Consider the following 14,988-nt stretch of genomic DNA (forward strand, 5'->3'; position numbering starts at 1 on the left):
CTAGAATGTTGACAGGTTTGCTTAAACATAATGAATTACTTCTTTGATAATAATTGGTATATATTCAACTTTTCTTTTATAATTATATTCATATGTTCATAATGGAGGTATTGTTTTGAAATTCTGCATTTTGTGTATTTAAACTTTAACTTAAAAACTGAAACTTTGATTGGGGTTTGATGGCTGCTTTTTAATTTCAATGTGCTACAGTAATGCTCGTATACCACATGAAATGTATAAATTACCGCTATACGAGAACATAGTTAACTGCCTCAAAAATAGGCTGAATTTTTAAGCGACGAAAGATAATGAAAACTAATTAAAACAGCTGAGTTGAAACTGAAGCCATTATAAGAGGAATTAACCAACGTACAACAGCCATTGCCTTTGGCGAACAAGTAAATATGTGTACCCTTGTGGTGTTGTTATCAACCCATGGGCACCATGGCTAGTCGCAAGCCCAAGTCGAAAGGTATATACTCCGACAAGATATACCCCTTTTGGTCTGTTAGAAATAAAACGTCCTTATGTGAGTAGTGTACTTGAGGCATCTTGCCTCAAGAAAGATGCCACAGGAAGCTTAAAACTGAAAAAAAACACATAATTACTTCTATCAAGTCCTTTCTCAGTTGGCAGTGACAGGACTTGGTGAATGTTTTTATGGTGTGAGAATGAGAATGATAAGTAAATCATATACCTTAGCCGAGATATTTGGGATACTGTGAAAGACAAAGAGGACACATTCTTTGATTTAAATACGTGTGAACGTTAATAATTTAAAACTGACTGCGTTAAGTATACGGAACAAATTGTATGTAGTTGCATGATATGATATATTATCTATACAAACAATATTTTACAGCAAAATTGTTTGGTTTCATAATTGCTAAAATAAACTATCAATTACTTTTTTTTCCCACAACTGGTTTACTGAGCCTGCTTAAGACAACGGCATTGGCACATCAAATAGATGATATTCTTTTAGTCTTCTCTTTACACTTTCAATATGGATTCGTAATTTTGCAATTTGTTTCTTTTCTTTAATTTCAGATTTTGTATTTTTTTGTTTACAACTTGAAAATGGTGAAGTATTTAGGGTAATATGTTTCTCACTTAATATTTTCTTTATTGTGAAACCTTTGTCAGACATAACATCGTCCAAGAGTCCTGATAGCTTTGTAATTTCTACATCTGACATACAACCTGTATACAAAGGTGAAAAAATGTCGTCATTCCGTTTAGTGCAATATCTATGAGACATTTAAATGTGCAGTAACTTAACTGATTTGAATAAACCTGTGCATTTAGAAAAAGTGAAAATGGTTGTTGCGTTTTTACTTCTGTGCAGTCAATGAATACTCTTGTTTTAGGATACAGATATTTGAAACAGTCGGACATATTTTCTTGTAGTATGTCTTTTGGCAGCCAGATTGAAATTCTACCTAATGTTAAATATAAAAACTTTGCCCATGTGACAATTTTTCTGCTGACTGTGGCTATTGGGCAATGGAACTGTTCTGCCAAAACTTGCTCTAGCAAACCTACCTTTAAACTACAGAGAAACAAGAACAGTTCATTAATAAAGAACATACTTCTTTTTCTACCAAGAGACTTATTGTTTCAGATCCTTCGTGATATTTACCCAACATGTTGCTAGCAGAAGGTTCAATATATTTGAAAAAGAAAGGAATAAACTATACGTACAAAACCTGTGTAGAATTTAATCAAGCTGTCATCTTAACTAAACAAGAAATCGTTCATATTTGTTTTGAATTTTTAAATGGACACACTCTTGTTTTTTGTTTTGTTATTGCTCTTTTCAATTTCCCCTTCGTAGGCGACATGCAATGGAACAGCTATTAACATTTCACTGTTTGATGGTTGTTCTTCAAATACGTCATTGCTGCTGCTCTTTTATCTGCAAAGAAAAAGGCATATGTTTAATACTGCACTATTCTTAAGGTAAAACTTTCATTTTAAGGTTTAATGAAAACTATTAAATATATTTTTAGAATACGTTAGTGAAGTTCTTACTGTGTTGATGTTGTCTCATGTGTTGCTAGTATCTTCCTCTTAAGCTCTCTCCTCTTTGGTGTCTTATTCTGCAAGTCAAAAATACTGGGAACAGTATCTGTCTTTAAACGTCTTATGTTTGGAGTCCAACCGTTAGAATCATCTTTGGTAAAATGTTTTGAACAAACTACTGTTGTTTTAGAAAATCTAAAATATACCATTAATATAAATTTAAGTGTTGTTATTTTCGATTCTTTTTCAATAAAAAATACACCAAAAACCATTTTAGAAATGAAACACTTTAATATAAAAGCAAAAAGTATATTGAAAGAACATTATACCTGTTTCTGTTTATTTGATGAACTACATGTATACGATACTATGTATAATAAACATATCTGAAACATAAGCCCCTCGTCTCTGATGATTTTGGCAATCCATTTTTTAGCATAAAATGGTCCATGCATAATTCCATACGTTTAGGTATCCAAAACATTTGGATACTGTTGTATGCATTTATCATTTGCCGTAAAAATGCAAAAGAAAAACAGAGTGTCGTCTTTGTTTGTAACGAAACAAACTACAATCATTGAACAGCCACTTTATAAATGTTTATTTAGAAAATCATACAAATATCTTCTTAATTGAATACTTTAATCCTTAAGTCGTTCCGAAGGTTTAAATTTTAAACCTTTTGACCCAAATTGTATCGGTCCGCGGTTGATTTTTTTATCTTTAAATAAGTTTTCTGCTAGCTGAATTGCCTCCTTAATAAGAGAGTAATCGTAAAATGTTCAATCTGTGTTTATGTCTCGAAGGATATTCGACATCATTTCTATATTTTCTATAGTTTTATTGTATTTTCATTGTGCCTTTCCACCTGGTTTGGTCAGGACACTTTCAATATTAGACTATATGAAAAGATAGTTTTAAACCTTATTTAGGCGAGCTATATATGATTGCTGTCTTTGAAATATCTTAATCGTACTTTTAAGAGCCAGCATTTTGCTCCGGCTCGATTCCTTCGTCTACAGGTGATGTTGGTATCCGGTCGTTGAGAACTTGAATTTTATTCATCAATATGTTTGTTGTTTTATTATATGTTCATTGTGTTCTTCCTCCTAGCTTTTGAACCTTATTAAGGCGAGCCATGTCTGAAAATTGTCTTTGAATGACTTTATCGTACCTTTTAAGAGCTAGCACTTTTGCTCCGGCTTGATTCCTTCGTTTATAGTTGATATCTGTACCCGGTCGTTGAGAAATTCAAATAACTTTATTAGTTTATATTTTATTGTTTACTTTATTCTTCATTGATTTGAAGTTGATGCTGGCTTTGATGAAGCTTTTTAATTATTATCATTGATAAATGTTGGGACATGTGTGAGATTATAACCATATAAACTTATTCAAGCCTCCAGCAGACTCGTGTTTCAGTGAACTAGATTTCTGATGACCGTTCCAATGCGGTATTTCCACCATTTATCATATTTGGATGAGTATGTGGTGTTTGTATATGTGTGTTTGCTTTGTTCCTTGCTTACATTTGAATGGTTAACTATGAGGCTCATATTTCTAATCATTTGATAAATGTTGGGACAAGTCTGAGGGTTAAACCATATAAACTTGAACTCGCGTTTCGCTAAAGGTTCCAAGGCGGTTTTCATTGTATAAATAATCGAATAATAATCTATACGAAGTAAATAATTTAAGACCGGAATTATAAATATTCTGGTTTTCCAAAGCTAATCCTCCGGTACAAAGAATAAATTATACCGTTTTAATATACACACGTTACTTCGGAAACGATAGTGTCATTGGGCTGTTACAAGAATTTCAATAGCTCGAAATATACTTTTTATTTGTACCGGCATGGGAAAACCCAGTTACGCGAATTCCGGGCTATATATATATTAACATGCTTGCGTGCCTAATACCGTGTTAAGCTATTGAAATCAGAGTCGGTGGTGTTCATAAACATCTTAAGTCATTTTTCTGTCAAGTCAAGTTTATCACTGGATCTGATTCTATAACGAATTGTTCAGTTATAGCATTGTGTTATTGTGAATTTGTTGTTTGCAGTGACAGTAGACAGTCGGCAATATGACAGCAAAATGAACGCTGTGTTATTATTTTCACCATGGTTATCACTATCATACGTGCAAGGAGAAAACTGCGTTTCAGTCGCTGATAAAGATGATTGTGTGTTATTCAAACAACTTTCATTATAATTTAAGTATTTTTAGAATTGCTTCATGCATCTTTGTCGATTCGCTATTTCTTGATTAAAATTAACATTCATTTAGGTAAGCTTTAATTTCTTTTACAGAGGACTAACGGCATTGGTTGAAGCATGATGTTAGTGAAAGGCCTTGTACTTCACTTGTCGGGGATATTCAGGGCTGAGCGGTAACATGAACATTTACAGCGCCGGATTTCTGATAGGCCGCTGATGGACAAGTATCATCATGCGCGCAGTCTTATATAAATATTCCATCAATTGTTGCATTGTCTGTATCTGGGAAAGTTTCCTCCTCAGTTAAATATCATCAATCAAGGGTCAAACTACTATGAAGTTGATCATGGAGAAATAATTTAGAATTATTGCTTCCCTTGAGTAGAAGAGTGCATCCTGTTGACACCAGACAACACAGTCGACCGAAGTTTTATGCGAACCTCGCCATTGTTGTCTGATACCAAGGGGCCCTCTCATCGCACTCAGAGGCATTACATTTACCTATGCATGACAAAATTAAACGAACGCCTTTCCCTCTATGTGCATATATGCATCAAGCCATAACGATTAGCCTTTTGTGTAACCTTGACCTTGGAAGGGATATTGGTTGACATGCATTGCCCTTATGAAGTGATCAAATGTGCCAAGTAGTTTTAAAATCCTTTCAAGTATGTCAAAGTTGCAGCCCGATACGACCAACTGTACTCTGTTTATATGCATATATAAATTATGCCATAATGATTAAACTCTTAGTGTAGTCTTAATCTTTGAAGTAAGGTCGTGGACATTGCACAAGACACCTCGCCCTTATTTATCGAACACATTTTAAAATCCGTCCGTGCATGATAAAGTTACAGCCCAGACATGATCAACTATACTCGATCTGTATATATGCAGCATTCCATTATGATACACTTGTGTGACCTTGACCTTTGAGGTAGGGTCGTGGGTCTTTCACATGACATGTCCTTATTTACCGAACACATGTGCTAAGTAATTTCAAAATACCTCCGTGTATGACAACGGTAAAGCCCGGACACGAACAACTGTATTTATGTGAATATATGCAGCATTCCATAATGATTAAACTCCAAGTGTGACCTTGAACTTTGAAGTAGGGCTGTGGGCCTTGCTCGATTATTTATCAAACACATAAGCAAATTTATTTTAAAATCCCTCCACTCATGACAAAGTTACAGCCTGGACACGACCAACTATACAAAATATATCTGCAATTATGCAGCTTTCAATAATGATACATCTGTAAGTGTGACCTTGAGTTTTTGAGGTAGGGACATGGGTTTTGCCCGCGACACGTCGTCTTTGTGTACCTAAGACATGTGCTAAGTACTTTGAAAATCCCTTCGTGTATAAAAAATTTACAGCACGGACACGACCAACTTTATTTATGCAAATATTTTCAGCATTCCATAATGATAAAACTCCAAGTGTGTCCTAGAGCTATGAGGAAGGGTCATGGGTCCTGCACGCAACACATCCCCATTATATACTTAACAACGGAGCAAATTAACTTAAGAATCCCAACCGGCATGACAAAGGTAGAGCTCGGACACAAAAAAAAACCAGACAGGACGAACCTCTAGAGAGAAAATGCGATTTTAATATTCCAACCTTCATTAGCATAAAAACATGATAAAACATAACTACATACAGTTTTCAATCAAATTGAAAATAATACAGTTTTGACCAGATCAGATTCTGTCACTCAAAATCACATTTTTTGTTTAATTTGGTTTATCACAATCATCATCGCGCTCCTCAGCTATGATGGTTTCACTTCCAGGTGGTATTTTCCCCGTAGAAAACACATTTGTAACGCTCATCGTCGTAAACGTAAGAACTGCAAACTTGAGACACGTGAAAAAATAGTAAAAGATCGCACTATATTGGCCCGGTTTCACATTTTCTGCCATTTGACAAAGAAATAATGTCAGCCCAACGTGAATGAGTCTGTTGAAATACGGAAGTGACGTCATATTCTCTGACGCGTGAAATCTGGGTATGCTCATTTCGGAGATGACGTAGTGGAACAGTCCAAGTCCTGAAATAATGTTATAGATGTACTCAAATACCCCAATGAAATGCTTAGGGTTCACAAACAAAATGACGGTACGACATTTATATACATTTCCACGCAAGTCAACGCACGACACAAGTAAACTTGTTGTAAATGGTTTGAACCAGGAGAAATCTCCTTTTTGATAATAAATGTAATTATCTTGTAATCCAAAAGAGATCAATGATGAATTCTATTCTATATATGTTTGATTTTGTTTTAATATAATTCAAAGTAAATAGAATAAATGACATTAGTTTAAGCATCGGTCTGTGTTCGAGTTCATAGACTTGCTGCACTTAAAAATAGACATATATATAACAGTAAACAGTAAAAATAACAGTATAAAAGTATGCGTTAAAGAAGCTTTGTGTTTACGTCGAACAACGTTGAATGTAGATCTAACTAGAAGTTAATAGTCATTTCTGTCCATCCATACCTTATTTAATCATATTACTTATATTCCAATACTGCTATATCACATTGCATGCGCGTCGGAAATTAATTGAATTACCCGTTCATTCAACAAGTTTGAGTTTAAATACAATGGTTACGAAGTGAATGCACCTTGTATATGTTTTCTTTCACAAGAACTAATTGAGCACAATAAATACCTAAAATACCGCCTGCGTCTCTATACACGGCGTTGAAAAGAGTCGTGTCAAGGTGAATCCAGCTTGGGTCGGCGCAGTGTTTGGTTGCCAAGGTGATAGACCACTGAGGGTCAAGGCCGATCATCTTGAAGACGTAGAAGGTCAAAATACAAGACAACGGTATTATTACCGAGGTCGCTATGGGAATGTTATAACGAGCGTCTGGAAGTTTGAACTGTTCCGTGAACACTGTTATAGCAATTCCTGTAAAGACAAATATTTATCATATGCTTTACGATGCCAGTTTATATAAAGACTTTTAGTAAAATAAAAATGCTATTTCACTGTTTCAAACAGCGAAATAACATATTGTCTGATATTTCTCATTGTTTTGAAGTTTAGCCCGCTCTCAATTCTAAATCAAACGTGAGGGTTTGGACACAAATTCAACGACGTCATTTCCGAAATGACGTTACGTTCGCATTCATTTTGGCTCGCTTTTTAACAACAATTTACTGTCATTTTACATCTTTATTTTTTTGGCATATATAATAAAAAGAAAATGTAAGATTACAATATACAGTCGAAACTCGTTGGCTCGAACTCCCAGGGACAGGCGAAAATACTAAGAGCCTCGGAACTGCATACATTCAGTATCTAGAAATTGGTCCTTAAAATCCAGATCGAGCCAACGAGGAATTCGAGCCAAGCGAGTTCGACCCAACGAGGTTCGACTGTATATCATCTCGTAAGCACCAAAAGTAAATATTTCACTCGTTGCTACTCCATATAGCATTTGGGTTCTCACCGAATATGTAACGATCTTAATAAACTGAAACAAACAATTATCCTAGATATATAATGCGATTTTAAGTTTTACTTTTACCAAAAAAACAATTTGTGATGGTTTTGCATTTCTGTTTCTCTGTGAGAGGTCCAATCATTGATTGACATTTTGATCACATGATACAACACAATTTTCTCATTGGACTATATACGGCATTTTGCAGTTCGGTTCGCCTTTATGATTTTAGTGATGTTAACATTCCGATGCCAAAAAAATGCAACTTCAGCATTTTAAAGTGATGAGGCCATCGCTATATATGAAAGAGATACTTATTGAAATCAGAAGATGAAGTTTGATTAATACATGCATATGTTAAATTCTCGAATATTTCTGGCTAAGTACTATGCTTGTCCATGTAATTTACAATGTAAAAATGCAATGATAAATTAGTTATAATATGCTAAATAAGATAAACATTACTACAACATATTTGTATCATATATAAAATTTCGTCTCCTGATAAGATCGAGAAGTGTAGAACAAGTGTTTACCTATGAAGGTTCCGAAAATAACCTGATGTGGGAAATGGGTGGCGATATAAAGCCGCGAAACATTCACTGCAATTAGGAACCAGACAAAAACGGACCAAATAATGGCTTGTACCCACAACCTGAAAAATAAAAAGAGCTGTTTAATGAAAGTGACATATGTCCCTCAACTTGAAGTGTGACCTTGACTTTGAGGCAAGAGCATGAATGATATGCGCGACACACCTTCCCGTGGTATGTATACTGTTGTGAAGTTTGATCAAACTTTAAATAATGCAATTTGCATTTATGTGAAACTTGATCAAACTTTGAATAATGCTATGTGCATTTCTGTGAAGTTCGATCAAATTTTGAATAACGCTATGTACACTTCTGTGATGTTCGATTAAACTTTGAATAGCGCTAAATACATTTCTGTGAAGTTTGATAAAAAAATAATAATGCTATGTACATTTCTGTAAAGTTATATCAAACTTTGAACAATGCTACATTTATGTACATTTCTGTGATGTTTGATAAACATATAAACGGTATTGAGTAAGTTGCGGCTGAAATCTGATAACAACAGACATACAGTGACAGTGCTATCCTTTCTTCAAAGTATGTCAACTTGCTTCTACATGTTATCTCTTCAATGTGTATCATTCCAACATCAGCATGAAATAGAGACTTCGTAAACCACTGCGCCAAGCAAATACAATTTCAGTGTGTTTTTTTAAATTCTTTTTTTTTAAATTTGGCTCTATTTCAATCCGGAAAAATATATCCTCCTTCCCAGCTAAAAAGATATGTTTTACATGCATTGACCACTAAATTATTAGCAAATGTAGCTATATAGTAACAATCATAAATATTTGGATAGGACTGTTGAATAAAAGGTTTAAAGATGCAATCTTACTCCCAAATAAGCAGTAACACAATTAATACAATTGTGTTAAAATGACACTCTTATTCAAAATCATTACATACACATGTATATCAAACATAGCTTTTGACTGATAAACCTTTTAACTACTTACTAAATAATGCATTTATGGAAAATATTTATTACTGATAACAAGATTGTAACCGTGTATTTAATAGCAGAGAGCGCAAAAATGTTAAATGATTGGTGAATGCTAAAAGATTTACTGTGGTCTACTATAGTCTTATAAGGTAAAAATTCCTTGTTTTATGCTCATTTTCTTTCAAATTAAACTCAATAAACTTTATAAGAACCATTGTTATCAACATTTATTCATCCTGTTCGGAATATTAAAACAATATTATCAATTGTGGTAAATCTTATTTGGGAGTAAGAGTGGATCTTTAATTTACCAAAAAGGTTGAAATAAATATCAAAAACAATGGTTCTTATGAAGGATACCATGTCTAATTTGAAAGAAAGGTGCAGAAAACACGGTATTTCTACCTTATGAGAATATAACATATATAACATATATTATGTATGCAGACTATATTAATCAGATTATCTACCAACCTTGGTTTGTGGATCCGTATAACAGCCAAGACAATGTAGTACACAACAGAGGCAGTCACCATGCCATGGCCGGATGGACTACCTGAACAAAGATACTTATTTGTTAAATTAACACATCGTTTTTATAGGTAGAAGGGTCTTAATGGTCTCATTAAATGTAGTGATCTTTCATGTCTTTAAAGTCTCATGAAAATGTTCAAAGTTTAACCATTTGATTAAAATAAAGGTTAGGTTGCATCACAGCACTGTAACTGATGTAATCTTAAGGCGAATTTAAGATGTATTAAAGGGACTAGACACCAGGTGATACCATTGTAAGAAAACAAGAACAAGCGATGTTTGTCAAACATTATGCCCTCCGGAGTGCCATGTTGTCAGGATTATTTGGACAATTGAATGAAATGTGCATGGACCGAAATGACAGCTGATTTGCCATTGACATTGGATGCCTTTGCGGCAGTTTTAAGATTATGACCATTCAAAGTGTGAGGAAAGTAGGTACAGTTTTTAATCACACAGACAAGCTTTTTGCGTTCAAGATCACTGTGACCTTGACCTTTAACCCGATGACCCCTAAAATCTAAAGGGGTCATCTACTGGTCAGGCCCAAACCCAAAGTCAAGTATGAGGGCCATGGGTGCAGGCATTGTCAGTTATCACACTGTGTCACTGTGACCTTGACCTTTGACCCAATGACCCCTAAAATCAAAAGAGGTCAGATAAAGGTCAGGCCCAACCCGCAAGTCAAGATTGAGGGCCATGGGTGCAGGCATTGTCGAGTTATCACTCAACAATCTTTTCGCATTCAAGGTCACTCTTACCTTGGCCCGATGACCTTTTTAATCAAAAGGGGTCATCTACTGGTCATGCCTAGCCTCCATGTCAAGTTTGATGATCAAAATTTTTGGCATTGTTGAGATATCACTCGGAGAAGCTTTGTTAACCTTTTTGCGTTAAAGGTCACTGTGACCTTGACCTTTGACCCGATAACCCCTAAAATCATTATGGGTCATCTACTGGTAAGGCCCAACCTTTATGTCAAGTTTGATGACCAGAAGTCAAGAAATTGTCAAGTTTGCATTCAAGGTCACTGTGACCTTGACCTGATGACCTCATAAATCAATATGGGTCATCTACTGGTCAGGCCCGACCTCCAAGTTAAGTTTGAGGGCCATGGGTTAAGCATTGTCGAGTTATCACTCGGACAAGCTTGACCTTTAATCCGATGACCCCTAAAATCAATAGAGGTCATGTACTGGTCAGGCCCAACCTTCATGTTAAGTTTGATGACCATACCTCCAGGAAGTGTCGAGTTATCACTCGGACAAGCTTTGGTCTACAGAAGAACCAACCAACTGACTGACTGACCAACCTACAGACCAACCGACCGACTGACCGACCAACCAAGATGTGCAAGGCAATATACCCTCTCTTCTTCGAAGGGGGGCATAAAAAGTCAAAAACTTACATAAAATTGATATCGTTGTATACAGTAATATTCATTTCATTGTACACAACCAAATCAATTTTATGTCAGTTTTTTCGACCATTTTTCTTGCAATAGTATCATATGGTATCTAGTCCCTTTAATAGTGACCATGCTTTTGGCAAAGCCAACAACACAAAAACTATGGCAAACCCTTGACTCTTTTTCTTTGAAGAAACGAAGCTGCTTAGTAAGTAAATTACCAGGTCCAGTTTCACAAGTTAAGGGAAACTGTTGTACGATTGTAGAGTTGGAAGGATAATGACCGCACTCCCTCACCCACCAATATGGCCGCTCTCCATGCATCACCCTGGTGTATTAGAGAACAAATAACAGAACTGTTATTCAAATGTACAATGGATAACAATCATGTGCATATACAAATAGCCTAGGTATGTGTGTGTGCGTGCGTGCGTGTGTGTGTGTGTGTGTGTTTGTGTGTGTGTGAGGGTGGAGGGAGCGCTGCATGTCGGTGGAGTAGCCGTACTCTCTTCCCATCATGGTTTAGTCCTCATCTATTACCCTTTGGATGTTACAAGCGTTTGGGTCACATTTCTCATAAAACTATTTATTTTTCGATGTCTGACCCTAGGCCTACAAAACTATACCTAATAAAAAATAAACCCGACCCACCCAACGAAATAGGCACTGCCCCTACCATTTTAATAGTCAGATGGTAAAAAAAATATTATTTTATTAAGTGTGTCTTAATATATGAAGTTTACAACCTTTAAAGCTTTATACAGAAGTTTACTTTATACAATTCACCAATGATTTCAATAATGTTCTTATATAAAAAAAATCAAATAAAAAAGCCTACCTACCATACATGTTTTTGGAAAGGAGGTTACATAACGAAACCATTTTTTTGGCCCTCTCAAACATGTACAAGTACCTATAAAGGAAATGATAAGTGTTAAGTGGTTGATACGCGATCCAGTTGTACCACACTTGACTGTCAACCCAGGAATCGCAGGTTTGATTCCCCGCCGCACCACCTTAGAAATACCAATCGTCTTCCGGGAGGGACGTTAAATGAGGGTCCTTGCCCGAGTACAAGTAAAGCTTAGACCCCACCCCCTACACTTAATTTTGCAAGAAACAGAGTACCATTTCAGTAGGTTATTCATCCATTCCGATAGGCACGCCAACCAGAGGACTTGTATGCCAGTACGCTTGTGTAGACAGTATGCCACAGGGAAGTAAATCAGGAAGGCGGCCCGGGGATCCCCCATGCGGGACATGGTCTGCATCAGGCCACTGTGTTCCTACAATGTATTAATAAACAAACTTGATGAAGAATGGCTCAACAATGCAAACTTGAATGGTAAATGCCAACCAGGCCAAAAAAATTGTTTGGTTTAGATTACATCCTTTTCAAAAATAGGGTGGGCATTATTTTTTTACCAACTGACTATGAAAACAATACGATTGGCACTTATTTCATAGGAAGGGTCTGGTAACACAAACCAAAATAAATTTTAGGCCTAAATGCCAATCAGCTGTTTTCGGCATCAAAGCCTTTAATTCAGTAATATAAGCTAACTCAAAATAGAACATTTGTTTGTAAAACTGCCAAAAATATCATTTTATCAAAGCGTTAGAAACGCTCTGACTTAAAACATCAATCTTCCAACATTAATTAAATGTGAACTGATCCTTTGTCACCATTCTTGTTTCACTAATTTCCAGACATTGACACGAAAATTGGCTCATTGAAAGGCAAAAATAAAAAATTAATTGTGTGAGATAACTTGATGTTAACTCAACAATTATTATTGTCTGAGTCATGAAAATTGATATTTTTGGTACAAATCAGCATATTCTCTTTGGCAACACGTTAACTTACCCTGGTAATTGCATTAAATATATATAATATATATTTATCTTGTATTAGATATGGCCAATATTTGTTTTTAAATGCTGACAAAGCCAATGACCTAGATATTTTTAATGTTCTTTGAAAAACAGAACAGCTAAAATAAAACAAAACTTGTCAATACCGTACAGTAGACGATTACATGTATTAAAATGGATTTGAATATTAACACGTTATCAAAAACAACTTATTTGTAACGCTGAAGTTGTGATAAAGTGTACAGTATATGGACGAGTTTTACACTTCAATGTCTTTAAAGAGACATTCTTATAAAGCTGCAGAAATTCAAAGTTAAACTACTGACCGGAAACTCATTTTGAAGAAACTGGATGACCTCAATTCCATGTTTGTGAATGAAATCCATCGCTGTATCAGATATAACTGTCCACAAGTGATGTTCTGTAATACATATAAATACTAGTTTCCAAACATGTATGTAATAATATTGATAAATGCCCATATAGTTTATATTTTACAAAATCGTTACAAGCTTGTAATAAAAGGAGTTTGAACTATATCGAGACTATCTCTTTTCATTTCCATAGAAACCAACATTATTGAATGCCCAAGGCTAACCCCATTTTGTAAAAACAACTGTAACCGGTAACCTGATATGTATATAGCGTCACTTATACTGTCTTGCTATAGAGCTAGCTTTTATAGCGACGCCATAGAGTGTCCGCCTGCATAGCCAGAGGTCGTGGGTTCAAACCCCGACAGGTGCATATAGCAATAAGTGCAGTTTGCTACATTTGGCACCCAACGAGGGATCAGTGTTGCACAATAAGCCGCAAGGTCATTGCAAATTGACCCTTGTCTGCAAAATTCGAGGACAAATTTCAAAATGGAGGGGGAATGTCTAACCGGGTAAACGATATGCATATAGCAGCACTTATACTGTCTTGCTATAGAGCTAGCTTTTATAGCCACACCGTAGTGTCCACCTGCATAGCGAGAGGTCGTGGGTTTGAACCCCGACAGGAGCACATATAGCAATTTGTTCAGTCTGTTACACAACAATTATCTCTTGGTACTTAACACTGATGTTTTTCTATTATTATACATGTACATGTGCATTTAAGCTGGATCAAAGAAAGCATTAGGTTGATATTGAATTACTCTTGTGTTTACTTGAGTAAAAACCAGTATCGGAGTCGTTTTTTAGAGCCCAGATGGACTGAATCGCCCTTGTGTGGCTGGGATTAAAACCACAACCCCTTAATTAGGAGAGGCACACACTACAGATTGACCACTCTCATCTAAATTTATTATGTATACTTATGCGAAACATTTCGGTCAATCCCAATCAATTAAATTCCAAACTGTTTCTGTAACTTAAACTTCATGCAACGATCAACCACGTGCACATGCATTTAAGAATCCAATATTGAACGTCTATTATTTTAGACTAATGCATATATATAATACACATAATGTTGGCTGAAAATGGCTTGATGATTGTCTAAATAAGTCGACATTTATTGCAAAATGGTGTTCTCATAACTAGTTTGCAAAGAGCTAGCGTCGAGGCAGGACTTCCTTGTATCCCACTACATGTATATTTTATGACATGTATACATAATTTATGTACGTTGCTTCAAAGTTCTCTATAAACTCGAGTTTCCTGGGAAATTCTTTCTCATGTCGCTTATATGACATTTAAACACAAGGTGGTCATTGTGATTAAGAAATCCCTTTACCGTTGAAATGATGCCCTTAAAATTACGATAAACCACAAACATAAAATACAGCTACAGACGACCGTACACAGACTTCCGTTTTCGCTTTCACTTTCACTTTGGGCTCATGCAGAAAATTTAAATATAAATATATAAAGTATAATAAAAATCAATTAAATTAATAATGTCTTAAAGAGATTTTCATAACTAATA

At 35.4% G+C, this 14,988-nt stretch overlaps 1 protein-coding gene across 2 annotated transcripts; it reads right to left on the reverse strand.

Moving 5' to 3' along the window:
- Positions 1-5,847: 5,847 nt before the first annotated feature.
- On the reverse strand, positions 5,848-14,880 carry LOC128235031 (glucose-6-phosphatase 3-like). 2 transcript variants are annotated; one of them, XM_052949720.1, is made up of 8 exons: positions 14,797-14,880; positions 13,401-13,495; positions 12,328-12,485; positions 11,421-11,527; positions 9,732-9,813; positions 8,255-8,373; positions 6,938-7,180; positions 5,848-6,308 (listed from the first exon to the last, which is right to left on the reverse strand). In XM_052949720.1, the coding sequence occupies exons 2-8, from the start codon at positions 13,458-13,460 to the stop codon at positions 5,992-5,994; spliced, it is 1,086 nt and encodes a 361-aa protein (XP_052805680.1). In that variant the 5' UTR covers positions 13,461-13,495; positions 14,797-14,880; the 3' UTR covers positions 5,848-5,991. The 2 variants fall into 2 exon arrangements, with proteins under 2 accessions (XP_052805680.1, XP_052805681.1); XM_052949721.1 differs by lacking the exon at positions 14,797-14,880 and adding an exon at positions 14,601-14,619.
- Positions 14,881-14,988: the final 108 nt, after the last annotated feature.

Source organism: Mya arenaria, chromosome 5 (assembly GCF_026914265.1).
Source record: "Mya arenaria isolate MELC-2E11 chromosome 5, ASM2691426v1".
Classification (NCBI taxonomy): Eukaryota; Metazoa; Mollusca; class Bivalvia; order Myida; family Myidae; genus Mya; species Mya arenaria.